This window comes from Haemaphysalis longicornis, unplaced genomic scaffold, assembly GCF_048455015.1.
Source record: "Haemaphysalis longicornis isolate Haplotype H1 unplaced genomic scaffold, Haemaphysalis longicornis Haplotype H1 scaffold_1, whole genome shotgun sequence".
NCBI lineage: Eukaryota > Metazoa > Arthropoda > Arachnida > Ixodida > Ixodidae > Haemaphysalis > Haemaphysalis longicornis.
Genome location: NW_027526203.1, coordinates 257,374,184 through 257,402,181, shown reverse-complemented (window position 1 = coordinate 257,402,181; position 27,998 = coordinate 257,374,184). Strand labels below are relative to the sequence as shown.

Genomic DNA, 27,998 nt, shown 5'->3' with positions numbered 1-27,998 from the left:
CCGGAGCTGGCCCGGAACCTCGAACTGGTGCGGCAGTTGCCGGCGGCGCCTCCCGCTCCACCGCGCCTGGTTGATGGTGTGCGGCCGCGGGAGCAGGAGCGCGACTGACGGCGGCGGCGGGGGCGGCGGCGGCGGCGGCGGCTTTGGTGTCTGCCCCCGCCCCCCTCGGGCCGGCGTCCTCGATCGGCTCCGCGAAGCGGAGCTCCGTTTGGGTCGCCTGGCATGACCTCTCTTCTTTGGTCTCTTTCGTCGGACTCTTCCTCCGCGCGCTGGCGTTCCCAACGGCGGCGTCTGACCACGTACGGCGTCTTGTACTTTGCTTTACATCGGCGGTCGCCCGTCATGTGCTTGCCGCTGCATAGTGCGCACTTGGGATCGCACCCGTGTTCTTCGTCCGGGTTGCTCAGTCCGCAGCCCCGGCAGATACGGCAGATACAGTCCGCAGCCCCGGCAGGCAGATACGAGCAGATACTTCCAACCAAGTAGTCGGATTGTATTTATGCACTATGACGTCTTGGATCTCTTCGGCCGTGTCCTCCAAGGGAACGCCGCGTATAACACCCTTGACGGTGCCCCGAAGGGCCGACTCGTAGGCGCTGACCGCGTGCGCCGTGCCTCGAACATCGATGCACTCCACGGTCACGTACTTGTCTGCCCTGTCCCGTGATGGCGTACTTATGATGATTATATTTTGCTGGTTGTTCAAGCAAATCACGTCTTCTCTTGCTTCCATTGCGCCGATCTGAGCCGCCGCCGTTACTGCTCTGCTGACTTCTGCTGACACTTGGCTCACACGAAGCCCTCCGCGCGGCCGCATAATGATCTTTGTGTCGTCGCGCGGCAGCCTTCAGCAATTTGGCTTTGTTGATCTTCTTCTGCGTCCTTTGCTGACGTAGAACGCCGCCCGTACGTGGCGCCGTCGAGGTAGGCGGCCTGTCCATTGATGTTATACTGACGTACGACTTCGCCTTGGCGCCATCTTGGATCCCTTTCTTTCTGCGTGTTAGGCTTAGGTCCATCGCGCTGTTATGCTCGATTTTTTCCCCAGCGGTTTTCCATCAGTGGGCTCTGGTCACTTGTTCTGGAGAAATCTCAACGCCATCAACTTCTACACGCATTGCGGTAGCCATTTTAGGTCAAAAAACGATGCCTGGTCTCCAAAATCGTAAAAGTTGGCCTCGGTTCGGCGGGGCCTGAGAGCGAGGCCTACCGCTTCCCTCGGCAGAGCCGAATTCCTAATGACGGGCGCTCCTCGCGGGGTACAAAATCCTCTCTAAATTCCGAAAAAATGTCCCCCTACCTCGAATTCGGGTGTCCAGAGAATCCCCGTAGGTTCGCACATTCGGTCAATGCACTTTCGCAATAGTTTGGGCTAATTAACCGGCACAATTAGCAGAACTGCAAGGAGAGACAAGCGCAGCCGGCTGAACGCATCTTCTTCCTCTTCCTCTAGACTTCGGAGACCCTTAGCATCTTGTCTAGATCAGTGGTTCTCAAATGAAGCATTCTTTCAAATGAGAATGCTGCGAACCCTTCCTACCAGTTTATTACCAACTAATGTGCAGTGAAACGACCACTGTTTGCTCATAAAAATTCCTGCAGCCGTAACCAACCAAAGCGGAAGATACAGGCCACCATTTTGAACTGTGTTCCACTAATTCCGCATCGAATCTGCAGTACAAGCGCACCGGCTTGGTGCTGCCATGTCGGCAGTGATGTCGTTTTAGTGCCGCCTTTGAACGGAAAGTGTGATAGCAGCCGAGAGCTCGTCGAACCTCTAGCAAGGCAAAAGCTTAGCACTGATTGAATTTTCCGTGTTGGTGGGGTCTTGTGACAAGCCTGGGACGACATCTTTGAAGATATGACCGAAAAGCTTGACTTTTACCTGGATATTCAGGAGCGCCACATTATTCGAAAAGAGCGACTATAGTACTTGAATTCGGATCGAAGCGAATAACGAATAGAGAGCAATTCGATCGAATATTCGCCCACCCCTAAGTATACCTTCAAGCATAGGAAGCATGCAGCTTTTGCTGTCAAAAAGATGCTGAGAAACTTGCAGAAGGTTCAACTTTTGTGTTGCAGCAAAATACTTGGCTTGCCACTAGTGTCGCTTACTGGTCTTAAACCAAGTGTTTATTTTTACAGTAATGCTTATAAAAATTGGAGGACATATGTAGTTTTTCATTCTGATTGTAGATGTAAAATTTATTTTTGTGTTTTTGTGTAAAACGACTACATTCAAATTTACTTAGACTTTTATAGTTGATTTTTTTGACGACTTTTGTAAAGAAACTGCTGGAGTGATGCAGCTCAACAAGGTACAAGTGAACTGCACACAAATCAAGGAGTGTAATAAGACTAACAGTACCATTCTGCCTGGTCTGTAGCAGAAGTTACGACCGCTTGAAGTTTGGGCTTGGAAGGTGGGAACCAGAAAAACCAGACGCAGAGCCAATTAAGGAACTGGGGGGGAAAGTGACCTTGCGTTTCCAATGTGCTTTCACATGAGTCATGAGATTGTTTTTTATTGCACTGGGTTTTTATGATGCAGTCCGTCATGTACCAATTGGTCCTCGATGACCCCAAGTGGTCCGAGAACAAGTCAGACTGTCTCTCCCAACCAGAGCATTTGAATCATTCTGTAGCGGTGGTGAGTGAGCACCGCAGCGACAGCCACCAAAACACAGGGAGTCGGTGTCACATTTTATTGCATGCCTGTTCAGCTGGTGTGGGATCCAAGCAAGCCGAGGCTTCGACACCATGATGCCCTGCCCCGTTGGCTGTGACCTGCATATCTGCACAAAAGCAAGCAAGAAAAAAATATTGCATGCATGCACCACGTTTCTCAACACACAGTTAATAAGGCGAAAGCTTTACACGCCACATTACAAGAAAAGGAGGTGGTACTGTTGTGACCAACAAATGGTTGTAAAAATACATCACCAAGCATGCACCACACGTCAGAAATAAGACAAAGAAAAGGAGCGTGCCCCTTTGTTGCTAGGTAATGCCTGGCCATGCATAAAACCTGTGACGGAATGCAGAGTTCCCATCTGTCATGGCAGATGGGAACTCTGCCATGACATTTTCCCCATTATCAGGGGAAAAAAAAAAGCCATCCGACAGCAGTTGAAACCAGAAAACAGCCGTCGTGGGCTGAAAGACCACCAATGGTGCATAGCGCGATGTCGAAAAAAGAAAGATGCCAAAACCATCAACAGTCCTGTACACTCCAACCGACAAGAAGAATTGCAAGTCTAACAGTTCTGACACATTCGCCATCCCATGGTGCATTCATCGCTTGTGTTTACCTGCTGTAAGGCATGCAGGCTTTGCATATAATTTGCTTTGTGGGGCATTTAATTGATTCCACTGGATTGCCTATGAGGACCTTACCGTGTTGCAAGTCATTATAGCAAGGTGTTGCCACTAGGCAATGCTGGGCAACTGTGGAGCAGGCTGAAAATACGGTGTCCCCAGAAACGTGTGCCATTAAAAGGAAGAAGGCCCTCTCTGCTTGTGCTGTGATGTGAAAAACAAACTTTCTAGGGACCACGGAGGGAAGTGCTTCACGAAGTGGAGAAGAAGCCACAAGCCATGCTTTGGCCTGGCAATGGATGGGTTGGAGATTAAGGCACAAGGGTTCAAAGCTGATAGCATTATTTTGGGATTACAATTCAAGGGCAGCCAAGGCTGGGCACAGAAGTTTTTGAACTGCACAGCTTCCCCCTTAGACTTAATGATTCCTAAACCCTTGGTGGCAACTTCATTAAAGAAATGCTGCATTTCAAACTCACTACTGAATGGCCCCCAAAACAGTGAACTTTTGGAGTGTGACTGCGCAAGGAAAACACTGATATCATCATAGAAGGCGATAGTTAGTGATTGTTGGAATTGTTTTTAGGACCAATCACATCACTAGCTATCAAATTACGCACCTTTTTGAATGTGGGAATTTGAATAAATTTTCTAGGTGGCTCCTTCGCCTTATATACCCATGCAAACTTTTTCTTTTTCTGCAGTCATTCAACTTCCCCTTACCTTATAATCGTGGCCGCCTCATAATCAAATAAATATGGTGCACCAGCCTATCAAAGCCCATGCATGAGCTTATTCTCTTCACCATGCCAGAAACTGGAATGATCTAAAATAGCATACAGAAAGCTGACAAGAAAACAAAATAACCCCCTGAAGATGCCTAACCACTTATGAGTTGTGAATTTGAAAGCACTATTGCTAAATTGAACCATGCTCATTTGGAAGGGTATGTTGACGTCGCACCCAACCCAAGTCGGTGAATCGGTCGGAAGATTTCGATGCTGGCTATAAAACAACTGCTGAGTGGGTATGTTTTTGCTGACATCACATGCAAATGGGAATTAGGTAGAGAATCAGCCATGAGCTTCTGATAGTAGCTGTCATTGCCGTTACCCAATCCCCTTGAGTGGTTTATATTCAGCCTTAACATGTACGTGGTTACCTTTACGTTGGGCCTAACAATGTGCCCAGCAAAGCAAAAGTCATTGTAAGTCGAGCAGGTGTACTAACGGTTGATTTCTTCTAAGTTGAAAGCCACAATAAACGTACTCACTAGCTCCAAATCGGATCGATGGAGAGCTAGTGTTGTTGGGGATGTGCTCGACTTCCATTTCTGAGGCCCCGGGTTTGATTCCCATCCAGTCATAAACTTTCCTAATTTTTGTTTCAACTTTGTTACTTTACTTATTCTTTCTGAGCCTTTTGAGCAGCCATTTCGCTGCTATCGATATTGATGCTGAATGGCGGTGTATCTGCTCAATGGGCCAGTTACTGCTTTCGCCATAAAAACAGTTGCACAAAAATAGACTGCTTCCCAATGACAGGGAAACAGTAACAATTGCCAATCTATGTCACCATGCCACTTGTGAATTATCAGAAAAAAGTCGGCCATAGTTTCCCTTGTTTCCTTCCATATCCTGTGTCCCTTCCTTCATGTTTCAATTCATATGTAAATTTGGGTTTTTATAAGACCTGCTGGTAGGTGCACTTTTCTGTCCTTATCACTCCATGTGTCCTACAAAGTTAGGGGGCCCACAACTTTATGTGCCCTGTAAGTTTGAGCACCATTGGACTCTGCAAAACCAACTAACCCCCTAGAAAAAATTCCAATAGAAATTTGTAATAGAAATAATGTATTGGTTCTATAGGTCAGGCTATTGGTTCTGTTTGAGTATCTATAGGACCAATAGAAAAACTATTGGTCTGATAGAGTCACATAAATTGGTCCAATAGACCAATAGGCATTGGCTGTATTAGTCTAATAGACCAATAGCTATTGGTTGTATCAGCCTAATAGACCAATAGAGGACATCGCAGGGTCAAATCGGTTGGTCGAATCCTATTGGTTTACAGGCACAGATAAAAGGTAGAGTTCGTTTTTTGAGCACTACTGGAAGTTCGGTTGCCACCTGGAGCTGTGATTAGCTTAACTTCCAGTTGTAGGTCCAATATGCATTATTTTAAGACTTATTTAAAAATCAATTCTTTTCTTAAAAATTTATATGTATAAAGCCACTGTGCGCCGGTCACCTAACGGGGGTCAAGCTTGCCGGTTCTCTGCTCTGCTATAATTTGCTATTCATACCGGGATCAATAAAGTCTGTTAAAATTATGTTCACACAGGTGCCTTTATTTGCCTTATCTACAAAAAAAAAAAAAGAAGAAGACGCAGCCGGCCAGTTAGGCTGCCCAAGTAGGTCATATCTGCAGCCTCAAAGTGATCTAACCTTTTAAGCCAAGAAAATAACCACCAATGGCACATATGCTCAAGCTTTCCTCATTAATAAATTGACGGTTCTTTTCCGCATCCTCTGATTATTTTCCAGAAATGACAACAAAAAAAGCAAAAAAGGCACGAGCGCGGGAACATAAGATGACGCTTCCTTTTTCAAAATAAATGCACATATAGTCTACCATGCAATCTAGCCTTAGAACTTGCCTCCATTGCTGAGGTATAAACTTTGCCCAAACTTTTATGTGCAGCAGTGCTTATGCACAGCCTTACTAATGCTCTGCGAGCTGTATTCAGGGTGACGATTATTTCCTGAGTACGTAAGCCTTCAGGTGTACGAATTATTAAGCTAATGCAAATGAGCCCCTCCAAGCAGTTTTTTCACAGCAGAGTGTGATAGGTAAGCCACAAGTGTACAGTCCACCATTTTTTATTGTCACTCTTAAACCAGGTGGTGAAGTTCAACATAAAATATCGCCCCAGTGCTGCATTGATGACATCAGGTGGGAGAAACCATCTGCTCATAGATGGCAACTCAAACAACATGTAAACATTTGCAAAAACTTGTACAAAAAATGGTGAAGTACTGTATAATACATTCACTAGGCTGTGTGTGATGAGATGGATGAGAGCATATAAGCATAAAGAACAAAAGCTTCTAAAGGTTTGCTATAAAAACATTCATGACAGAAGTTTTTACATTGGATGGTTTATGACCGTTTAAGGGGGGAAGTGGTCATTGTACATCTGTTTTACAAAACGTCTTCAGTGTTCAATCAAATAGATTTATCAATAGGGGTGTGCGAATGCCAAGTAGTAACTTTCACATCGAATATCAAATCGAATTCAGAAAAAAAGCCGAATATCGAATCGAATATCGAATATCAATTTTTTGTACAGGCCTTGATTTTCCATAGGTTTTTGTGCAAAAGCAGAAGCTACTTCGCATGTTTGGGAGACACGAAATTCTTTTTCAACCCGCAGAACGCACTTTTGAAATCGCATCAGCGGTACTCCCAGGGGTGGAACAGGGTCCATGGGTTTGGGAGCAGTCCCAAGAGCAGGCAAAAGTGGCTTTGTAGCAGGCTTGGAGCAGCCAGAAAGGCCATTTGTAGCAGATGTAACACAATTTCACAGGATTGCAGTGACTTCCTAATCTCCCTGCGGGCCGCAGAGCAAGTCCCCTGTCAAGTACCGTATCTGTTTAACCCCAGGCATTCTACCATGCACTAGAACCTACTCTCAACAATGATTGCAGTTCTTGTACTTTATCTAAAGGTTTACAAAATGCAGAGTAATCTACCTTCGGCCCCAGCGAGCGAGCCGCATTATTACCGTTCGAAGGTCAAACTTCACGCACCGAGTTGAAAGAGGTGAGATAACGGACCATGCTTCACGTCCGGTAAACGGCAGTGTTTATGCAACCATACGGTGGCAATCCTTAAAACAGGGTAATTGCTTGCAAGGTAATTGCTTGCATCTAACAGCGGTTTCAGTGTATGCAAAGCTGAACATAGCTTTGTCTTCGCCCGTCACAGGGTTGCGAGAGTCGACAAACTTACACTGGAGACTACGTAACTAGAGCACGCCAAAAGGCCTGATTACTGTAGGACCATCCTCCACTAAGCAAAGCTAATCCCAAAGTTGAATTGAATTGAAATTGAAGTTTATTTGTTTTTTTTTCCGACTACAGAAAAACGGGGGGAAAGGCAACCAGCCTTCCCTCCGTTTCACAGGGAGTTCATTTCAAGCTTCAAATTCATTTCCGTATCAAGTTTACCAGCGAAAATGAGTAATTACCTCAAAAACAACAGAGCACCGAATTAACAAGAGAGGGCAAAGCGCCCAAGACCCTGTTTGTTCAATACATGCAGCAATTGAAAGTTGCGGGAAGCAAAGCTGGGATCGCCAAACATGGGCGACTAAATTGATGTGCGCCTCCAATAAACAACAAACTTTCATACGGACATTATTCTGGCCATTTGCGATGAGACACGAAAATCGTTTTACTTTTGATCCTTTTCCATTGATTGTGGCAGAGCAGCCAACAGCAGCAAACACAACCGTGCAAATGCAACACGCAGAAATTAAAACAGACGGTGCGCAGTGCCTGTGGCCTTACGGGTAAGCCAAAGCGTTGATGAAAATGAAACCATAAATGCCTTGATGAAATCAAAAACATTATGTTTCTGCCAAGTTTTCTGGCGCTGGGTATCATAGCGGTCGTAACTCGCGGCTCAAGTCAGGCACTGCGGCGTAGGATGGTGCCGATAAGCGAGTTTGGCACAACAGGGGCAGATCAGCGCAGGCGGGCACAGGTAAACAAGTTTGGTGCTCAATGGCGCAAATGGCACAGCTGTTCCACCACTGTACTCCAGGAATATGGGGCGGGCACAATACACATTTGGGGAAAAAAGTAAAGAAAAAAAAAAAAAAAAAAAAAAAACACGACGTGCACTGGAGTTGCTGTACTGCAATCACAGGCAACGACTACTGCAATCACAGGCAATGACAGCACTTAGTAACTCAGAAGCAAGCACTTTGCAGGCATGAACATTAGGGACCGGGCAGCTGGACGGGTGGTGCCAAAACTCGGCACTCACTTTGTTAGTGGAATGAGCCGGTGCACTGGACTATGCAGCCTCCCGTTGTTTTTTCTGTGTTTGCTTCGGTGCTTTGAATTTTTTGGGCATATTGTGAGCGGATATGTGCGGTGAAGCAAAGTCTAGGCAGATGTGTTGGGTTCTTAGATGCAATAACGGCTACGTAAACTTGTCGGACACTTCTAAAGTTGAGTACGGGCTACAATGACTTCAGCACTTTTTCCAGCAATCTATGCTTGGCTCCATCCGATCTGAGTATGAATAAAACTACTATTATCAGTATTCATTTCTTCTTAAATGCTCTAATGGCTACGTAAACTTGTTGGACGCTTCTAAGTGTTGGAATGGGCTACATTGACATGAGCACTTTTTGCAACGCTCTGCGCCTGGCTGCGTGCGATCTGAGTAGGAATAAACCTATTCATATTAATTAATATTGATATTAGTGTTTATTTCTGCCACTTTAAATTATCTTCACTGGTTTCAGTGACTATGGTTTCCACGCCAGCCTTAACGCTGGGATACCTCAATACGTGTGCTTTGAAGAGAAAGGAACTTACATACGAGATTGATTACCATGTGGCCATAGAAACGTCGTGGCAGTTTACACTTTATTTCTGTAACTGTAAGCTTTGTGCCTTCAGTTTTGGGGAGAGACCCCACATGGGAGCCTGAGAGCCAAAGCGGAACTCCCACGTTTGTAGTGGTGATTTTATCAAGAGCCAAGGTTTTTCAACCATCCAACAGCCCAAGCTACAAACCATCCCTTCTCCCCTTCCCATTTTACCACCTGTGTGGAATAAATGCTGCCACCGATAGTTTAAAAATGTGGCAGTGTTAACGTCAGCCGGTGTTTTTCAATGCATAAGTACTATTCTTTGCCGCGTACCTAAAAAAATCATGTAATGCCTTGTGAAAAAACCAAAAACGCACGACTAGTTGCCTCAAATAGGGGTGCACCAGCCCGAGTCCTCCAACACAGACGCATTTCCGACAAGTTGGAAGCAGTTAGGATTTGGAGAGGGGTGCATGGACATGCAAAATAAAACAAAATATCATCCAGCCCTCAGCCTAATGTCAACGATGGTTGAACGCGAAGCTTTCTTTGTGCGAAATAGAATACGAAAGGGTCAAAGTCAAAGACGCTGCAATCAAAAGACCAAACTGCGTGCTGATTAAATTCAAAGCTCAAATAGTCAAAGTTTAAATCCAAAAGGTAAGCAAGGAAACCCGCGTGAGAAAGCTTTGCGATAGACCATCATCGTCCTTAGACAGAGGAGTGCATGATTTTTCAAGCGTAGGTGGCAGCCTTGTAAAACTTGACCGCAGCATTCAGTTGTGAAACTGAGGTCAGGTTTTTGGCATCCTCCTGTCTCTCGACCTTCACCCATGCAGGAATTGTTTTTTGAAAAACCATTTACCAACTAACCAGCAACCATTGCAAGTCTTGTAAAGCAATGCTTTTCCTCGGCAAGCAATAACATTCTACTATCGTGCGGTATTTAATCTGTAAACGATTCCCGGTGACCGTAGTAAGCATATTTCTATGAAATTAAACACGTTTTTACCAAAGTTAATGAAGTTGCCGAGCATCGTCTATCACAATTTCTGTTTTTGGTATGAATCTTTGAAGGCACCCTCCCAACTATGTCTTTTGCTTGTGCACGATGCCGTTTTGTGATCAACTGCCAAAGGCCAGCGCCGCAGTATTCCTGGATCGGCTGCACACACTGGCTTTGTAGGAGGATTTAGCTGCAACATATTCCTCAATATGCCAAACTGCACGCAGGAATGCAAAATTTGCACGTAGGAACGACTTGCACTTTCAGCTTGACATCTAGCTTGGCGCATTGAATGTTGCCTGCTATTTGTAATCACAGAGTATGGGCGTAAATCACACACTTGGCATGCCTCGTAAATGTTGCCTCTACTTTCAAGATTTACCTATCTGAAAAAAGACCTTGTGTTTATCTACGCTTTCCAAGCCACACCGCAGCAGAATGACAGAAAGCCATGCACAACTACACTGCTCTGATCGCCACCGGCATTCCACTGACGGGCGGTTCACCACGGGCAGCGCTGTTCGCTGAAGCAACGGTGATGCCATACAACGGCCGCCCGCGAAAACACGGCACAACCAAAATCATGGATTACGGCGGGGGCTCTTCTTCCAAAGCACATGTAGTGGAAGTAAAGCTCGCACTACAGTCACTGTGGACAAGCCTGCGCTATCCACTGTGCTCTAAAAAACAAGTAAACACGCAGTACACCAACTACATTAAAAACGACCAGAACCGCTTTTGATTTTAAATCAATAAAAGCGCTGTCAAAATGGCGGCGGTCTTTCCGCAAGCTGCCCTAACATGTAAACATCCAGTCGCAGAATTCAAAATCGTGGCCAGAGTTGACGGCGATGGCTCGAAAAAAAGATCTTATTGGCGCAATCGCAGATTACTCCGTGCAGTGGGATAAAATTTACGGCCTCTGCAAGGCGCGCTCGTCAAAAGCGCGATTTAGATGAAACTTGCCGAGCAGACGGTGTCGCAGCAGTGCGTTAACGTGCGCCGACGTCTCTTGCTTTGACGAAGCCAGGGAACATTCAGAAACTCCACTCAACTATCAGAAAAATCAAATGGTAGATATTCGATATTGAATTATTTGCGGAAGTACTATTCGATTCATATTCGAATATTCGAGTATTCGCACACCCCTAGTTATCAAGCAATAGTCTTATTAAGCATGAAGCTTTATTGTTAGATTTACCATTTTTTAAGCGGATAATACTACAAAAACAGGTGCTCAGTGCATTCGATTGAATGTTGAAGAGCTCGCTCGAATGGTCACAACTAATGATACACTTTTGACTCAGATGAACCCGCCATTTCCCTCCCACAATTCATTTTAACGCAATAGTACTACATGTTTCTAGCCATGTCAATACAAACAACCATTCATGGACATGTTGCAACATATAAACTATTCACATAGCACGAAATATTCATTGCTGCAAACTCTTTCTTACATTGCACGGTAAGTAAAATATGCCACAAGCATTGCACAACTGAACAGAACACTGCCATGAGCCGCAATGTCGCAAGAACACCACAAAAACTAGAAATGACACATGGTTGAGCAACTACAATAGGTGAACAAACAACACTGTACTATTACGAGCAATATGAAAGGGAACACAGGAACGCGTGGCAAACAGCCTCGAAACAGACTCGGAGCGATACACGGACGGCGCTGTGAAAAACGAAGGAGGAAAGGAGGACGCTCTTCCACTAACTGTTGACACCCCTACCACGGTGGAATTTCTACAAAGCCGCAGCTTACGTCCTTTCACCGATAATATGGTATCGCCAGACAGCCGATAAGACGAACCGCGGGAATGGGAACAGTTATTAGAACAGCGTCCTTCTTTCCACTTTGTTTCCGACGGCGGCCGCTGCGTATCACTCATATCTGGGTCTGAGGGTGTTTTCTACGCGTTCCTGTGTTCCCTTTCATATTGCTCATAATAGTACACACACACAAAAAAAATACTTTTTACAACACAATTCAGGATAGTGCGGACCGTCTTTGCTCGGCTTTCTTATATAAGGCCTTCGTCCCAGTACAGGTGGTTAAGCGTTTTGTAGGCATGACTGGTCCTTACGTGCCGGGATACTTCCAGCCACTTCGCAAGTTTCAAAGCATCAGCTGCATTAATTTGATTCTGCATAGTGCAGATTTTTGAGAATTTTCTCGATACCTTCGCTTCAGAACCAACTCAAACACATGAAGTCTTCATGCTTTTATGAAGTGTGATGTACAAGAATGTGCAAGTCGGGTGTAACTCGGTCAGCCCCGTAACCTTTGTGCCCAAGGGTCCGCAGCTGAAGGAAGGTTTCAAAGAATTCGGAAGTCTCTTCTTGAATGCTCCGTGCGTTCACATTGTGCTCAAAGTGATCCAGGCTTTTGCGCAAGAGGTCCCACAGCTGGATAATTTTTTTTCTTCTGTTTCTGGGGGAAGTATCCCTCCAAGCTTTCCTGGCAACAGCATAAGTAGGCGCTCACAAGCGTTGCCTGGTAAAGAGGTAGAGTTCCTTCCTTTCCTTTCATTCTTCCACAGCGAATTTGACTCTGCAGCCACTGACTGCGCCCACAAGGGTGTCCAGGAGAGCACTCTTACTCCCGATATTGAGGACTTTGTCCCAGTTGTCGCTGTCTTCGACATCAGCTATAAACCCACTGATTACTATTCTCATCCTCATGTGCAAGATGTCAGGGATGACAAAGCCTGGTTATATATCGAACAAAGGAACGGTCTCCATCCCACATTATTCAACGAGGCAGTCATCCTCATATTTGCAAGAGAACAGAGAAGAGGAGGGTCATTCAAATCATGAACACTAACCCCAATACTGCATTTCTGCTTCAGGGTAGCTCGACAGAAAGGGCAGAGATATTTGGAAGATGCTGATTGCATTCCTTGAACTAGCACCAAAAATTCGAGATTTGATCCCAAGCATGCGGAAACTGGAACCTCCTATCCATGAACATTGACGAATCCTCATTTGACAATGCCGTATGAGAAAATAATTTTCCGATATTTTGACGACTGCTAGAAGTCGATGTAGTCTGTGGTTCTGAAGCTTTTGTTTGTTGTCAATAAGATCAAATGATAACATTATCCAGTTTGTCTGCTTGCTTATCACGCAGTCATCTCCTTCTATTTTAACTAGGATCGGTCGGCACATCAGCTCTGCAATGGTGACATCTTTCTCTGCAGCGAGCTGTTCAACGGCCGACTGAAGCTCTTTCACAAAAGAAACTTGGGCACCACGATGCTCCCCTGGTGCCTTAAACACAGTAGATTTCGAGTCTAGTTTACCTCTGTAGCAACTGGTAACATGCACAGATACGGCCGCAGAAAGCTCCTCCCAAAATGTGTTGCTAACAAAATGGTTGTCCAACAATGCAGTGACTTCATGGACACTTCTTTTGCCGGGTGAAGAAAGGATGTCATAACTAATGTCCTCTGCCGTGATACTGCTCCTTAACATTCCCCACACTCTAAAGTTTCCTCTTACAGCTCTCCGAGCACAACCCTTGCAGGAATGGAGTGCTGCCTGCTGTGGAAGTAACCATCATCCCGGATACCTAAGAGGCTAAACTAGATAGGTGCAACCACACTACGAAGGCTCTTAGGGACTCAAGCAGCACTCCCTCTCCAGAGAAGGATCTGGCCACCATGGTGTAGTAGCTGGCCCCCACCTCCCATGATTGAACAATGCAACTATTGTGTCTCAATCCACAGCAGCTGTAGAGCACCTGACAATGGTGTTGGTCAGGCCACTAATACAGCAGAGGGTGCTAAGAGCCTCTGGGTCCGGAACGGCCACTTTTGGAACTTGAATAGCCTGGCAACATACAATGCTCAAACCCTGTTTGGCGAAGGAAACTTATGTGTAATACTAGAGGAGCTCTCGGACATTAATCGGGCTATTATAGGGTTAAGTGAAGTTTGGAGAACACAAGTGGTAGGCAGGCACTTTCTGTGCTTCCAGGAGCCTCAAGGAAAGAAACAGCATGGGGTTGGATTCCTAATCCACAGAGAAACAGCAGGAAACATAGAGGAATTCTTCAGCATAAACAAAAGAGTCGCAGTCATTGTGATCAAGCTAAACAAGTGATAAAGGTTAAAGATAGTACAAGCCCATGCACCAACAGCTAACTATGATGATGAAGCAGTAGACAGATTCTACGAGGATGCCGAATCAGCAGTGTCATCGCCGTCGTGGTGACACTGTAGACCCATAACGAATTCGAACTGCACTGTGTACCTTGCACGGTACAACTTCTGGCACCGCGCCGCGCTTTTCCCTATTCATTTCTGGCCCCATGAATAACATCGCATCGAGCATAACCCCACTGACCAGGATGCACCCGTGCTTTGCATGCTCTAATGCGGTAATTACCCCTGGCACTTAAAGAGACCTTCCGCCGGCGTCACAGGTACCGTCGGCGCCGCTTGGGCCAAAGACTACAAAGGAGCGGCTCACTGCAAAAAGATATTGATAACTTTCCCCTGGCTGAGATTATTTTTCTCGGCTAGATGGGCAACCCAGCTTTCCCAGACAAACCCTTCGGCGGCTTTCCGCCTTTCTGCTGGCGGTCCTCATAAATTAACTGGGGTACTTGAACTTAACATTAGGCCCATCTCCCGGACGTTTTCAAAAGAATGCAACGTGCCTCCCTCGTAAAACAGGAAAAGAGCAAACTGAACTATGGCTTTGCGTAAATATTGTGCATGGGTACTGGGTGGAAATGCCCAAGGCTGGCTGCGTATCGGGATGTCACTCCGGCTATACAGGTACGAGCGAAAAGGTGTCGTTTTGTTTAAAAAAAAAGCAAAAAAAAAAAAAAGGGTCCAGTGCATTTACCCAGTAAGCTGGAGATACTAAATATGCATATGCAATATTCTACGTCTTCTTGCAGTACTTTACTGTCTTAGCTTTTCCTAGGGAACATGCATGCTTAATTAACACAAAAACCATATTTATTTAGGCCTCGCAGTATATTGCACACATTTCAGCATTCTGAAAAACATAAACGAAACATTTCTTCTTTGTGCACAAATGATCACGTGATCCACAATCTCACTCATAAACATCAAGACACAACTACAACAAAAATTGAAACCGACCAACTATAGCCAACTCTGAGCGCTGGCCATCGACCCTCAGGCAGTCTCTCTAAACTATCGTTCACATGACGCAGGCCGAAATTATGCCAAACGCCAACGAAATAATCACATTTTGTCAACATTTTCGCTGCTCCTCCGAAACTGCGATCTCGAGGGTCCCTCCAAACGCAGGATTTCCTCGGACGGCATCGCCACGTTTATGAAATGTGTGGAGACCTCGAGTGGAGGTGTTGCCGTATCCTCCACTCGACGGAGTGGAGGAAGCACTTTGAGTGGAGTAGGGATTCAGAATACGGGGGATAGTCTTGCTCAGTGAATCTGCAGAACTCCAAAAAATGATTGAGGAACTACAATCATCAGAGAGCTTCGCTGTGGGGCTAAAGATAAATATGAATAAAACTAAAGTAATGGTCAATAAACACGCTGTACACACCTTTTTCAACATAGGTGACAAAACACTGGAACAAGTAGAAGAATACAACTACCTTGGCCAGATGGTCAGTGCTGACCCAAAACCACAAGAAAGAAATCCGGCACAGGGTAGGACTGGGTTGGGGTGCATTCGGCAAGCACTCGCAAATAATAAAAAGTAAGTTACCTGTATTCCTAAAAAGAAAGTTAGTATTCAACCAATGCGTCCTGCCGGTGATGACATACGGAGCAGAAACTTCGCGCCTTACTAAACAATTAGAAAGCAAACTTATGTCCGCCCAACGTGCTATGGTGCAAATAATGTTAGGAGTAACACTCGGAGACAGGAAAAGAGCTACCTGGATTAGGGAGCAAACTCAGATAAAGGATATCATGGTTCAGGTTAAGAAAAAGAAATGGACTTGGGGTGGCGAAGCATGTGCTACGACGAAATGACAACGGGTGCACCACGAGGACAACAGAATGGACACCGAGAGACGGCACTAGAAGAAGGGGAAGGAACTTGATGGAGAGACGAAATAAGAAAATTCGGAGGCAAAGAATGGACTTGGGCAGCACAAGACAGAAGCAGGTGGAGGTCACTGGGGGAGGCCTTCTTCCTGCAGTGGACCTAAATAGGTTGTTGATGATTATGATGATGACCATCTACATGAACAGTTAAAAAACAAGCAGCAGAGAATACAAAAAAAGAGCAACCCAGAAAAAATCTCTGCATGCAAAACATAGAATCGAAAACGTTGCTTGAGATACACTAGGCAGACAAGTGGGATATTAGAAAGAAAAACCTCTGTCATAAGTCAAACGGTAATGCTGCATTTTCTGATGTTAGAGCAGATCGTTTTGAGAGAGAATGGAAAGCTCTACTGAAAAATACAACCAAAATTATGGGGCATGGCTGGTTTTCACAAAAGAAACCGACACACTTCGACACCTTGTGTTAGATAGATTGTCTAAGTATCCATCTAAGCTAGGACAGAAATTTCCACCTGCCCAGAAGCCTCAGAGTTCAAGAATAATATACAGAAAGTAAACTAAAAAGCTGTAAAGACGACTAAAAACAGATTAGAATGCTTGCAGAGGGAAGCAGTGAGGATAAAACAATATAGAACAGGTGCCTCCCAGCTGTTGCAAACAAAACTCAATTCACTTGATCCTGTGGCTAATAGCAGTACTAAAATTAGAGGGGTAGCATCTAGAGCTTATGGCGAGATGGCATATCTGATCACCTCAATGCGAATGAGACATGTCGCACAATAAAAACCAATCGACCTTGACACCAGTGCTGCCATAAGGTTGGCTTTCTCATACAGCTCTGGAGCGTTGTGGTTGAGCTCACAGCTGCTTGAAAACCCCCCAAAAATGTACCCTGAGCCAAGGCTTGGTACACATTTTAGCTGAACCAGTGAAGTACTAAAGTATTGCTGCAGAGCAAGATAGCACTGAATATGAGAGTTACAGTGAAATATATATTAAGACATACTGGTGTTCAGTTATATGCCTTGAACAAGCAGTTATCGTTAAATCGTGACTGTGTGCTAGCCTCAAAGAACATGTAGTGTTCTTCGCTCTTATAATTAAATTAAATTAGGTGTAGCCGGGTATGGTGTGTGCTTTAGTGGAGGGCTATGGGTTAATTTCAGTTACGTTGGTTTACTGTATGTCTCAGACTCGACACACCGGCATTGCCACGGCAAAGATCAAACCAACGTCCTCAGGATCAGCAGCACAATGTTTAGCCACTGAGCTCCCATGGTGGGTAAAGACCATAATTCTGAAGTTTTAGGAGTGCCTTACAAGTGCTTGGATTATTTGCAGAGCTAAGGTGTTGCAACAGAAAGCTAATAGTGATGTGCTCTGTGTAGTGAAGAAAGAATGACGCTTTGTGGCAATGTTCCACTTTGATTACGAAAAAGTTACACACAGAAAGGGACAACCTGAGATAATACCCAGCAAGCAGTATGAGGACTTGCAACAGTGTGAAACAAGCAGGCCAGATCCACAACTGGGCAGTGTGTGTATTTTGGTTCACTGTTTGATGGGGACTTCAAAGCACCTGAAATGACATTGTGGATGCTCCCCTGCGTTTCTTTAAGTGTTAGTGAAATAATAAATGTCTCCAAAGTTTTCCAGGTACTTTTGGTGACCGACATCATGTTTTGGGAGGCTTTCCTAGTAGTAAATTTCCTGAGAAGAAGACACATTGCTTAGTCCAAACCAATCATATGCTATAATGGCATTTAGTGCAATAAAGGTAAGATGGTTTTTAAGACATTTACTTTGATCAAAAATACAGAAGTATTTCATTGTTTGTATTCCTCTATCAATATCCCTGGAAAAAAATTGACTGCTGTATTTACAGAGCTATGCCTAAGACATCCCACAGTGTCTCAGCATCTGCCTTTCAGGCTCCTATTTGTATTTTGAAATACCTCTTGATAACAGCATCCGCTGGACTGAACTACATACAGGCCTTGGTCCTTTCTGAAGACTGGTCTGACATAAACTATGGGGATACTATCAATGCTTCCAATGAAGCATTTACTCGGCTGTGCGCTGGCCCCTCATGCCGATTTGCCAACCTAAGATGATACAAAACAAGCAGTATGAAGACTTGAAACAGTGTGATACAAGCATGCCAGATCGGGCAATGTGCGCGGCAAGTGCAGAAGTAGACGATCAAGGAGGTCCTTAAATACCTGCCTGAACAGCCCTCCTTGTGGCCGCTCTCATTCCTCGTGAAGGCCAAGTTCTCATAGCAAGACCTCACGGAGTGTCACCTGGACCTGGGCAGGAAGCAGATGTCTTCATCGCTTTGCAGAACCCCTCTTCAATCAGCCAGCCTTGGTGATACTACCTGGGGCCTACTTTAAATCTTCCACAGGACACTGCAGGACATCAGCAAGAACACAAGGAACCAGAAATTACAGTGGGGACATTTTCGCTCCCATGAAACTGTGTGCGCCTCCAAATGCCCTACATACAAGGTAATTAAAAAGCTATCCCGGCACATTAGTAACAGCATTACGTCCACAAATACGAATAGTATACCATGTACAGGTGATTCAATGCAAATTGTCCCAAGACTCAGAAGCGATTGTCGCTGATTCTTTTATTTATTTATTATTATTGACGAGATACCACCATCGCCATGAGGGCATTTTTGTAGGGGGGACATGTAATATGCATAAAACAGAGGAGACAAATACATTTATACATTCATACACGTTTTCAAAAGCGCTAAATCATATTGGTTAAATAAAAACGAACACCACATTGATCATAAATGGGAGAAAAAGGGATCATTGTTTTGTAGGCTAGCCAATTCCTCTGACAACATATTCCAGTCATGTATTGTTCTTGGAAAAAAAAAAGAATTTGCAAAAATGTATGTTCTGTGGGAATTAAAAAGGTAAGACTCTAGCACTTTTTGTGAATTATCATGACACTGTGATATGTAGTTTAGCTCAAGGAGATACTGTTTTTTGTCAATACCAGTGTGATTGTAGTAAGTGAAGAGAAAAAATTTTAATCTTAATTTTTTACATCTGGAATGCAGTGGTTCCCAGCTCAGGGTAGCTTTAACCGCTGAGATGCTAGCGAAAAGGTCGTAATTATTAGTAACAAAACGTGCTGTCTGGTTGTGCAGCTTTTCTAATTTTTCTATAAGATACTCTTGGGGTGGGTCCCACACTACACACGCATAATCAAGTATAGATCGGACATGCATAAATTGCAGCGTTTCTTTCACTTCTCTCGATGCATCATTAAGGTTTCTGCGGATAAAATATAACATTCTATTGGCCTTTGTAATTATGTACTCTACATGCTTAATCCACTTGAATGACTGAGTTAAGTATACACCTAAGAATTTGTATTCTGTGACGCTACTAATTATTGTATCTTTTATTTTATAACTTGCTTGGGTTATAGCTGATTTTCCAGTAAACCAGAGGTGATTACATGTCTCAATATTTAGACTCATGCTCCATCCGTCACACCACTGAGCTACCCTTTCCAGGTCTTTTTGTAGCACGTCTGTGTCGCTTAGTGAATTTATCTGCCTATAAATAACACAATCGTCAGCAAATAATTTGATTTTGGGCGTAATTTTTTTGTTATATCATTACATAAATTACAAACAATAATGGTCCTAGTACGCTACCTTAGAGTACACCAGAACTCACAGCAACAGAGGTAGATTTATGACTATTCAAAACCACGCATTGCTCACGGCCGTCCAGATAGTCACGTATCAAAGTATAAATTTTACGGTTAATATTCAGAGATGCATGTACCTCATAAGAGTACATCAGAGTGCCTCATAAGAGTACATCAGAGATGTAACTCATAACCAGAAGGTCATGAGGTACAGTATCAAAAGCCTCTCTAAAATCTGGAAAGATTGCATCTACTTGTGTAATATTATCGAGGGCCTGTGATATGTAATGCTGAAATTCTACCAATTGAGTATTACATGAAAATCCACTGCAAAAGCCATGCTGAGAACGTGTGAGGTAGTTGATGGAGTTGAGGTATTGAAGTATTGCACTATACATATGTTCTAAGACTTTACAACAAACTGAAGTCAAAGAAATCGGTCTATATTTTTTTACATTTTTTTATCCCCAGACTTAACAAAAGGCATTACATTTGCCAATTTCCATTCTTTGGGAACAATGCCTGACTCAGGTGACATATTGTAAATAATAGCTAAATACCTCGCAATAACGTCACGGCACTCCTTTAGTAAAAAATGGCGATAGCCCATCTGGACCAGATGCCTTCGAAGCGTACGTAAAAGGCGATCTATACCATAAACATCTATAATGATGTCATCCATAGAGTGGGTTACACCACTTACACATGACGGTAAAGGAGCAGTTGCCATTTTTTGTGAAAAAAAAAAAAAAAAAACAGAGTGGAAAAATGCATTGAATGCTTCTGCCATTTCAGAATTAGTTTGCACAGTGATATAGAAATGTCATCTTTTCTTGTTTCCTTTACGTATTTCCAAAATTGTTTTGGGTTTCGCTTAAGGTCAATGTTCAACCGGCCAAAAAATTGCCTTTTCCCATTTTTTATAGCAATATTAACCTTATTGTTCGCATCTTTCAAGGCCTGTTCATTAGATTCACTATTCCTTCTGCAGAAACGTCTATAGGCTCGCCGGGCTTTCCTTATTATTTTGCGAATTTCCACGTTAAACCAAGTTTTTTGTTGGTTTTTTGCCATTGGGTACTTTGATGGTATAAACGTTTCCGTTGGATGTTTTACTTTATCGCGAAAGATACACCAAAGACAGCCGAATAAAATTTGCTTGGTACGATTCTAATTCTGCATAAATAGCTTCATAGTTTCCTTTATGAAACATGAAAACTTGGCGAGGATGTTGCGTTTGATTCAAAGCACTAAGTAAGACAATTCTGCTACAACTGCTTTGTGGTCATTTATGCCAGGAATAACAGAAACTTTAGATATAATATTTGTGTCGTTACATAACATCAAATCAAAGATTGCGTTCTGCCAGGTAGGTTCTAAAACGTACTGGTTGAAGCCAAACGTACACACAAATTCTTTAAACTTACAATAAAGCTGAGAAGTATTATTTCCTGCAATCCAATCAAAGTTGGGCAGATTAAATCGCCCCCCAAAATTGATTCTTCAGGTATCACTGATAGCACATCAGCAAATATACCAATTGGTTCTTCACTACTGTTTGGTGGGTGGTAAAACGCACCAATTACTAAAGTTTTTCCTTTAGGAAAAAAACTCAACACCATATGGACTCCGTATCTTCGTCAAAAAAAAAGTGGCTGGCTGTTTAGTGTCCTTGATATTAAAAGAAACACTGCCCCGCCATGTTGATGCCCGTCTTTGTGGTAAACAGTATATCCGAAAGAAAAAACTTCTGCACATCGCACGCTTTCGCCCAACCATGACTCCGTGCCCATAATAATTTGTGGTTCAACAGTGGCAACCAAAGACGGGAACTAGTTTCCGTTATTTTTAATACTACAGCAGTTTACGAGAAGAATAGATAGAACGCCCAGCAAAATGCAAGGCTTACCGCTCCGCGTCTTATTGGGCACACATCGCGTCATTCACTTTCTGTTGATAGCATGGCCGACCTAGGTTTTCGGACCGGCACGGTTCATTTTTTTTCACTGTCCCAGATAAAACTTTCGCCGTCAGTGACCAGCTTGTCGTAGTTGAGATAGACGCGGCTATCATTATTCTGCTTCTTTTCCTTCGCATAGTTCCAGAGCTTCTGCCTTTTCTGCCTTCGCATAGTTCCAGAGCATGCCACAATAGGCCTAGTCTTTCCGTTTTTATGCGCTCCTATGTGGTGCACCCGTTCTATGGAAATATCTTTCAGACTGAGTACATCTTTTCAAATATCGCTAACCAATTTTTCGGATGTTTCCCATGTTTCCTTTACAGTTACGTCCGGCACTCCAAGTTTGACCGGCAACCTCAGTTTTCAAGGTCATCTGACTTGGCCATCATCATCTTTTCTCTTTGCTCAGTTTGTGTAATTTGATCTTCAGTAACATCAATCATCAAATTATTGCCATGAAGTTGTTTTTCTAGTTCTTTTTTTTTAAATTCTATGCTCTCTAGCTTAGCCGAGATTTTTTCCTGTCCAGCATGCATATCTTGAAGCATTTTTTCCATTCATGATATTTGTTCTTGTTCGACCTCACTCATAGGACCCGGGTTTAACTCAACATCTCCTGACAAAACTAGCAAACATTCGATGACAAGCAGAGAGCTGTTATTGCAATATGACAGAGCTCCTACTAACATTTGTGCAACAAAACACTTGAAACAAGCATGAAGCTTGCATTTGTTGATGGAGCACGACACATTGACAAGCATCACATTGTTAGAATGATAGCATTCTGCGCGAGGTAAATAACTCACCTGGTACATGAGATAGCGTGAGTGCAGGCCGGAAAAAGTGTTGCACCCCAGTCAACGTTCGCTAGGCAGCTCCTTTTTATGCTCTTGAACCGGATCCGGAAGTGTTCCACGATGGTTTGCCATCTGTCGGCCTCGAAGGTGAAGCGGATGCTTTCAGGAAGTCCAGTTGCTTGTGATGACCACCGTGCTCCAGTAGAATCGGCGTTATCGCTGGCCATGGCACGAACGCAGGAACGGCAGGCGTCCCGGCGTAGCTCGCTGCAGCAGCAACGAAGCCAATCAGCACCTGGCACATGAGATAGCGTGAGTGAGGGCTGAAAAAGAAATTGGGCCAGCTGGTAATTTTGTGAATTAGGTTTCTGCGAAGTATTGTTCTTGAAAAAAGATTTTGCTCACTTTTAAAAGATACTTTTAAAAAGTTTTTTTGAAGTTGGCAAAAAATGACTTCTCTAGAGATTTAGACCTAAATAACATATCAAGGCTGTCCATGTAAAAATATGACATATGCATACTGCACTCTTTGTCTGCACCATGAGACTTGTGGGACCAGACTTTTTGCATTTTCATTACTTTTGTGTATTTCATTTCAAGTTCATTTATGCATGGAATAAATGTCACAATTTTAACCCTAAAACACCCAGATACCTGTGCGTTCTTTTAAGAAGATGGCTTGTACATTAAATAGTAAGATACTAGGTTTAGGTCACAGGCCACAGTGCTCAAAGACAACCTGGGAGCGATTTTCATGATTTACCTTAACACCATTCTTGTCTGCGACAAGTCTACTAATGCAGTTTCATCTGCTGTGCAGTACTTGAAACTCGTATGAACATACACAGCTGGAGTAAGGAATTGTTGGAAGCAATGCCTGTCTCCGTGAGTCTATCTCAGCGATAAAAAGCATGCAGCTAAATTATTTATTTTGGCACACTACTTTCTTACATAAAAATTCTGGGCATATCCTACCCTGACTTTTACCCAAAACATTCTCTCTGAAATGTAGTTTTCTGATGCATTTAGCATGTTTCCACATGTGCCGAGAGATTTGAGGTTGCACAGGGCACCACAATGCCAAGCCGGGTCATTCGCTTTATATAAGTTGTAAAATGCATGGACAAACAGTGTTGTTTATGAGTGCAGGCACCTTTCATGCACGGTTAGAAGACTACGAATTGGTCACTTGTGAATTGGCTTAACCGAAAGCATGCCTGGCATTTGGTTGTATTCAAGAAAGTACGCAACTTTTTTATAAATAAGTTTTCCACATAGCTCGCTCAGGAAACTTGTAACTGCTCGATACATTGCGTGGGAAGAAGCTTCAGTAAGGGCATCCCAGTTGCCTCTTTCCACACCAAAGGAAAGCAACGGGCGCACCACAGTTTATCACATAAATGAAGGAGAGAACCAAGGGTGGCTGCAAGGACGCATTGCACCCCACTGTATGTAATTTGGTCTGCAATTGTTCCTGAAGCCTTACATGTGCACAGAGCAGCCATCAGCTCCTGGAAGAAAATCCCAAGTCATAGAAGGCATCTGGTCGCTTAGTGCCGCATGTGGGCTGCCTTTTTCGACTTTTTAAGCTGAATGAATGTGTTCGACAGTTTTATGCTTATAGCCGTGACTAGGACAAGTTTTGTAGGGCATGGGCATGAAACTAAATGAGAAAAAGCCAAGACACTGCCTGAGCGCCTATGCCCTGTAAGCACTGCAGGAAGTTGGCAATAGGCACTGCAGCAGTTGTGATGCTCAGGGGCCATAACAGAATCAATTCCTTTCTACGTTGCAAAGCTGTCTACATTTGACTGATGAAGGTCATAAGGAACTAACGAATTCATAAATTTATTGAAAAAATTATTAATTAATTGACAAAATGGCACTCTGGTTGGTTTCTGAATGACGGGCAGCATGGGTGAAGGTTAAATAACTTAGAAATCATGAGTTGGTTAGTTAGCTTTTGTTTACTTTTAGAAACATATAAAGCAGCATACACGTGTTATTGGACTTTGTTGTGCATATTACTTTTGTGATCAACAGATTTTAAAAGTTTTAAAAGATTTTAACAGTAAGCAAACATTTTGTCTTTTTTTTTAACACTTGGCATGTCAAGTTTAGCTTGCCTTCATGCGATAGCAACACAAATGCAACAAAATTGTTTAATCCTATTCAAGCTTTATTTATTGTGTGTACTCACAAATGAAATGTGAGACGTGACTAACCTGCCTGCTATCACATAAGTTTTTGACCTTGGCATACCCTGCACACAACTTCTCACTGACCGCAAGGTACGTGGTAAAACAGCGAATGGTTGGATTGATCGGGTGATCATGCCCGAGAACATGATAAAATGATGGGCACAATTTATATTTACACACGTCACCAGCAGCTTCATAGTGCCAGCTTTGAAAACTGTGGTGAATTGAGCATTTCCCAGCTCAAGCGGGAGGGTGTAAGGAAAGGAGCTGTTTCCAGTAGCGACGCTGTTTTGTGGCTGCTGCAACCACGATTTTACGGAAAGACTTGGGACGTGCCAAGTACAGACAGGGCAAACACATTAGAAAAAACTCCTATGGCAATCTTCAACAGACATCTTGCGAATCCCATGTCTGAATTATGGGATTTATCCTGAGCACCGTCAACGTAGGAAGCACTCAGCAGGCCATTCGGCTGGTGACAGGAACGGAGAACAAACAGGTGTGTCAGGGGTTGTCTTATCATGTGATTATGCACCTGCTGAGTACGCTCAGTCCTTTTCTTGCTCCCCTCCCTCGACCGCTCCACAGAATGGCATCCGATCAAGCCCAACATGTGCAGATTGGTAATGGAAAAAGACCCATTTGAAAGTCCCTCATAAGGAAGGCACCAACAGTTGTAATAGGTGATAGCACTTCAATTGTCACATGCTGTGGCCTAGTATGCATAGCTTGTAGTAGATTTCTCTCTTTAATGATTAACACACTAATTGGTCACAAACTCTCACTATTTTGCTTCAGCTCCAATGCTTCGCGAAAAAGCAAACTTTGATGGCTCACGGGATTACAGGAAAAAGGTTGCACTTGTTTTGTGCTTTTTTCAAACATTACCTATGTTGCCAAAGCTTTTTTTTTTTTGTGGCTTTTTGATAAATGTCCTTACTTTCCCCCGGATATGAATGAATGACGAAGTCAATCACTTTGAGACTGTTTTAAATTATTCTGCCATCAACAATTAAAAGCCATTAAGAACTGCCACTGGCTTTGACATGTTCAGTAGTGCATGCTCCAGAATACAACAAAGAATAGCCCCACACGGGCCTTGTGGAAAAGCGAAGAGATTAGAGCGAACTGGCTAAACCAGCTTGATTTCTGCAAGCGGCGCACTGAGTTTCACAATGAGCCCATCACTATGCAGTGTTCAGTTGGAAAAACTTAGTGGCATTGGACACTTAGTGGCATAATTGCTTAGGTGTCCTCGGAATCAACATACCAGTGTCTGTTTTCAAAATAAGATTACTTATGACACACTTCTTCAGAGTGCGTTTGGAATGATTAGTCATAATCCCCACTACTGAGACCCTGATCCTGCCCATGGCCACTGCAGCACAAACATCTATCCTATATATTCCTAGCTAGAACTCCTATCTGCATCGTACCAAAGGTTCCACTCTTTCCTTTCCAGTCTTTCCTCCACTCTTATGCCATCTCATTACCAGGTTTTCTACCCGTTGTTTGCCATTAGGATCACATGCATCTGGCCCAACGCGATACTTTTTTATCTTCAATTGAGCTTGAACATCTTAAGCATGAGTTTGCTCCACACTCTATCGTGCCTGCTTCCCTCTCCTTGTACCTTTCTTTCCATTGCTTTTTGAGCTAACCCAAGTTTTCTTTCAGACTTTTCAGTTATACATCAAGTTTCCACTGCTAAGTTGATTGATTGATTGTAGGGTTTAACGCGCCGACGCAACACAGGCGATGAGGCGCGCCGTAGTGGAGGGCTCCGGATTAATTTTGACCACCTGGGGATCTTTAACGTGCGCCGAAATCTCGTACACACGGGCGTTTTTGCTTTTCGCCTCCATCAGAAAAGCGGCCGCCGCGGCCGGGAATCGAACCCGCGACCTTGTGCTCAGCAGCGCAACGCCTTAGCCACTGAGCCACCGCGTCCACTGCTAAGTTAATGCCGAAAGTTTGCACTGGTTGTACACTACTCTTTTCAGGGACAGAAGTAGCCATGTGTACATCCCAAGAGATGGCTGCCAAAAGCTCACCATCCCACACAAATTTTACACCTGAACTTTTCCTGTGTTTTGGATCAGTGCCGTGAAAAACATTGTACCGACGTGAAGCCTGTCCAGCTATAACAGTTCTTGAGGCTGGTTAGTAGATTTAGAATACAAAGTGAGGCTTTGGTAATGCAGAGCTCTTATGACACCACACACTTTCAGTCTTAAAGGGGTCTACTAAAACCGCATCAGCCAGCAGGCTGAATTTTCAGCCATATGTGCTTGCTGAGCACTAATTTGTCTGGTTTTGCATATAATGTATTTCTGCAATTCTGAACAGCCCGTGATTCTAACACCCTCCCCTACTTTCAGAAAAAAATTTTGGAAAAAAAGTTTGCATGCAAATTTTAGCACCCCCTTTTTTAAGCAACCATCGCAAGGTTAGGACTTAGGATGCGTGGTACGGCGCCCAATTTGATGTTGTGACCAGGGGCCCAATTCTCTAAAAAAAAGGGGCATCTTTTTGAAACAACACGGTAGCGCCATGCAAATTTATGCGTTCTTGGGCTAGGGCGCTGCTTTGAGCGGCATGAGGAGCACTGTAACAGGGGCGTAAAGTGATGTGCACTGCCCCCCGTGACGTGCACTGTGCTTGACGCTTTTCGCCCTTGTTACAGTGCTCCTCATTCTACTTCTTTCCTGTTTCTCGCCCCTCAAAGCGGCGACCCAGCCCAAGAACAAGTGCATTTGCATGGTGCTTCCGCATCGTTTCAAAATGACACCCCTTTTTCAGATAATTTGCCCCAGGCCATTTATGAAGTGTTCAATTACAACCCACTTCGACAGAACAGAAGACGACCTGCTGCGCGATACAGAAAGCGGCAGCTCAAACGGTGCAACGTACTCGAGTGATAGTTAGGGTGACTGAGTGTCAGACATGAGCAGTGGGTTTACCGTCTGTACAAATTTTTTTCTTGAATGTTTGCCAAATGAAACTGTATTCCTTCCACCCGTCTTGTTGAGATACCACCGCAAAAAAGAGTGCGTGTGGAGGGGGGGCGGGGTAATTTATGTTTTCGAATCTAAGCACTCCCCCTCACTTCAGGCATCGCAATCATGCATGGAAAAAAAGGGGGGGGGGGTGCTTAGAATAGAGTAAATACGGCATGTTTGGGGCACCAAATGTGAAATACCCCCAAAAAACATTAAAAACAGCACTGCAAGCCGCAAGTACAAGGATGAACACTCTTAGGGGGCACTGGCCATGAACAACTTTGCTCTCTGCATAAATTACCCAAATGAGGCTGGCATGGTTGTACCCAATCCTCAGGTGCTGCTCTGTTGTCTGTAGGTGACCTTCATCAGTTACAGTGC

General features: G+C 43.9%; 1 protein-coding gene across 3 annotated transcripts in view; it reads right to left on the bottom strand.

Annotated features, from left to right (window-relative positions):
• Positions 1 to 2,675: 2,675 nt before the first annotated feature.
• The window catches only part of LOC144169422 (uncharacterized), a 29,623-nt gene continuing 4,300 nt past the window's right edge, over positions 2,676 to 27,998 (bottom strand). The window contains exons 3-5 of one of the 3 annotated variants that reach the window (XR_013322445.1): positions 22,424 to 22,709; positions 18,196 to 18,384; positions 2,676 to 2,798 (exon numbers count right to left, since the gene is read on the bottom strand). Coding sequence is in view for 1 of the 3 variants with exons in the window: in XM_077698562.1 (XP_077554688.1) it covers positions 18,366 to 18,384; positions 22,424 to 22,681 (277 nt within the window). In the remaining 2 variants the exon portion in view is untranslated. Of the gene's footprint in view, positions 2,799 to 14,240; positions 18,385 to 22,423; positions 22,710 to 27,998 lie in introns of those variants that run through there. The other 2 variants (XR_013322442.1, XM_077698562.1) reach the window with 2 other exon arrangements.